Source organism: Setaria italica, chromosome VIII (genome assembly GCF_000263155.2).
Source record: "Setaria italica strain Yugu1 chromosome VIII, Setaria_italica_v2.0, whole genome shotgun sequence".
Classification (NCBI taxonomy): domain Eukaryota; kingdom Viridiplantae; phylum Streptophyta; class Magnoliopsida; order Poales; family Poaceae; genus Setaria; species Setaria italica.
In genome coordinates this window covers 21,745,339-21,748,743 of record NC_028457.1, presented here as the reverse complement: position 1 = coordinate 21,748,743, position 3,405 = coordinate 21,745,339, and the positions used below count along the sequence as shown (strand labels likewise).

The window sequence follows — 3,405 nt, the reverse complement described above, 5'->3', positions numbered from 1 at the left end:
ATTCACGTGAGCGTGATGTAATTCGTCACATGAATGGTGGTTCTTAATTAGTTTATCATCCAAGTGAAAATGAGAAAAAACAATCCCTCTTAAAAGTGTCAATCACCCATGCTTCTCAACTGAAGTTAAAGATATGTTTGCCGGAGCCGTTCGAAAGCTGCTCATAGGTTGACTAGTGGGGGATCTCTGGCAAATGATATTCTACAAATAACCACTCCTAACCGATTCTATAAAGTTATTTTCTAAAATGAACAACCAAGATAGAGCTGAAATGACTATCTACTAATTTAATTCCAAGAACAAGATCGCTTTTTTTTATAGAGTTTATCCATAAGATCACTTTCAGCCAATAATCACCAAGTCACTTTTTGCTAATAATGAAAAAGCAAACATGCCAACTGTAGCCATGAAACCGCTATATGGAGAGGTGTGAGGTGAAAATTACTTCTCGATTTTTTAATATGTCATATTAGGTTTGTCTTAAGCCATGCATGTTCAATTTTAACCAAGTTTATAGAAAAATACAATAACATCTACAATACCTAATTTGTTTCGTTGAAGGCACCAAGGAATATATTTTGACAGTGTATATGTTTGGTAGTAAAATTGTTGTTATATTTTTCTATAAATCTGGTTAAGGTTGGATAGGTTTGACTTAGGACAAACCTAATGTGACATGTAAAAAGAACCGGAGCGAGTACATGGTTGTAGAGAGTAGTTCCCTCTGTCTAAAACAAATGCATTCAGGTCTAACCTAAGTAAAACATTGTAAATGTTAACAATTAATAATTTAAAAATATATCAATGTAAGGCGGATGTATCTGGATTCACTCTAAAAAAATGTTCACAATGCAATTCTCTATAAGATAATACAATTTAAATATTATTTTATTACAATAAAATTGGAGACCATCTCAATGTCCTAATAAACTTATATTTGGGATTAGAAGGGGTAGGCATGTAGCGAACGATGCAATGAAAAGACTACGAATCTGCGATTTGAAGGAGTAACATGGAGAGAAAAATGCTTTGGAAAGACATTGACTGATATGTACCTCCATCCTTCAATCAAGGCACACACATGCAGCAACTGGCAAGCGAAAATGGAAGAGACGAATAGGACAGAAACCGAGTTTAGGACGTGTGTCAACTGTCAACGACAATGCCATGAAAGCATGAACGTATCGTCAACAGAGACAAGGGCTTGGGACGGAAACAGGAGTGTAAAACAGACAGTGCGCAACCACACCATTGACTTCCGCTGAAGAAGAGATCCGGCTTATAGGTACAGGAATTTAAGGACAACAGGAACAGAGGCATGTTATGCCATTTCTATGCAACATGGCAGTCAGGCCAAACTTTCTTTTCTATGATATATCAGGTCTCAAGTTCAAAATAAAGGCAACGAAAAGGATCTAAAAATGCAAGTAGTGCTCTTCAACATTCATTTGTTATTGGTTATTAAAACTGGTGAGATAAAATTCAGGAAATTCTCATTATAACTGTGATAATGAAAATTAATGGCCATCACTAAAACAAGAAACTGCAACTGCACAACAACTACATGATACTGCCTGCTGCTCCTCTGCATCAGTAACGTTCAATTCCAAACAATTAAAACCATGGCCAGAGGAAAGAGCGTAACAATTGGTAATTCATGATGCGAAACAATTATCGAATCTACCATATCATCATCTAGATACCAGAAGAAATCATTTTATAAACTCTAATAACCCACAGATGCCACAAGATTTCTTACTTTAATAAGTTATATAGTAAGTACTTAGTTCCTCCTAATATTAATTCACTCGAAATTGGCACCACAAATGTAGTCCTACATCTACTAGTTCCGACAAATTCCAAAAACAAAGGTCATCACTACCTAGAGGCAAAACATTCAATAAAAGTTACTGCAAAGAAAGATACTACTGACTTGATTTATATCCACAGTTCAATTCAAGAGGACGAACAAATCGCACAAAAAAGCTGAATTAATCCAACCATCGCCATACCGCTACTTTACGAGTCATGGCTACTACAATGTAGGAGTATATATACTACTGGTACTGCTACCACTATATGAGTTCTTCCAACCTGAGACCCCAAACAAACAAATCCCTCACCATGAATCGATCGATCTCTTCGTCGCCAGGAACCGAGCAAGGAGGAGATCCTGCCTAGAGGTGGCAGTTGAGGCAGTTGCAGGTGCGCGGGGTGAAGGAGCAGACGCCGAAGGGGCGGTTGGGGATGTTGCAGTTGATGGCGTAGCAGCAGGGCGCCGGGATGCACATCCCGTGCGGGCCCCCGCAGCAGGTGCACACCGCGCACACCTGGAACCGCCCCACCAGCCGCCGCCCGCGCCACCGCTCCACGCCGCCGTCCAGGAAAGTCTTCCGCAGCCGCGGCGTCCACGCCGCCGTCTCCGTTCCCTGCGCCGCCGTTGCCGTCGCATTGCCGCCGCTCTCAGCCTGCAGGTCGCACGCAGAGCAAGAAAATGATGGTGCTGCCAACCAACCACACGGAGCAAGAAAGGGAGGGAGACGTCATGTACCTGTCGGGAGGAGGCTTGTGCTGCTGATGCGGTGAGGACGGAGAAGGAGAAGAAGGAGGAGAGGAGGAAGAAGAGCAGGAGGAGGAGAGGGATGGGTGGCCATGGTGGTGAGGAGCAGGAAGCCATCTTGTGGCAGGGTGTGCAGGCAGAGGAAGGAGGGGTTTTGTGTGGGGTGTGGTGAGGCGTGGCATTTATTCTCGCAGGGCGGAGCAGAGCAGAGGCAGAGGAGGGGAAGCCACGCGATGCGGTGCAGTGCAGTGCAGTGCAGTGCAGTGAGGCGGCAGTACAAGGTGCGTTCTTTGATGCTTTATTCATTTTATCTAGGGAGATATAGTAGTACTAGGTTATGAAATTAAGTTTCATAAAGTTTTGATTTGAGGCATATACTATATGTTTTTCTTAAAAAATTATTTTCTATTCAATGAAATAGGTACCCTACCTCTTCTATTTGTTCGGTAATTAAAGGAATCAAGGTTTCAGTGTAAGAGACAGTGTAGGTTCTTCTCTGTTTTTTTCCTCCAATGGTGGTAGATTTTGGCCAGGGGTGAAAATTGTGTGAGGTTATTACGATATTACGAAAAGATGGCCATCGTTCTCTGTACCGATTGCTAGAAATGATGTGCAGTTGTGAAAGAAATTGTCTTCAAGTGGTATTATTTAGTATTATCATGTATAATCTATCCAGTGAATGAAAAGGAAGCAAAAACGCAGCATATGCAAAACATTCTAGAATTGAGGCAATGCTTGCAACCGCATTGACCTAGTGGCACCAGGCAACTTATGCTAGCTCCTTGTACCACATGTTAACAAATGCTAAAAATAAAAGCCAGGCAATGAATTGGATCACCATTCTT

At 41.8% G+C, this 3,405-nt stretch overlaps 1 protein-coding gene across 1 annotated transcript; it reads right to left on the bottom strand.

Moving 5' to 3' along the window:
• Positions 1-1,901: 1,901 nt before the first annotated feature.
• On the bottom strand, positions 1,902-2,731 carry LOC101767015. Its single transcript, XM_004979192.4, has 2 exons — positions 2,552-2,731; positions 1,902-2,468 (listed from the first exon to the last, which is right to left on the bottom strand). The coding sequence occupies exons 1-2, from the start codon at positions 2,675-2,677 to the stop codon at positions 2,178-2,180; spliced, it is 417 nt and encodes a 138-aa protein (XP_004979249.1). The 5' UTR covers positions 2,678-2,731; the 3' UTR covers positions 1,902-2,177.
• Positions 2,732-3,405: the final 674 nt, after the last annotated feature.

Coding starts and splice junctions, on each gene's coding strand:
- LOC101767015 (XM_004979192.4), bottom strand. CDS start 2,677: ATGGCTTCCTGCTCCTCACCACCATGGCCACCCATCCCTCTCCTCCTC. Junction 2,469..2,551: donor CACAAGCCTCCTCCCGACAG/GTACATGACGTC, acceptor TGCGACCTGCAG/GCTGAGAGCGGCGGCAATGC.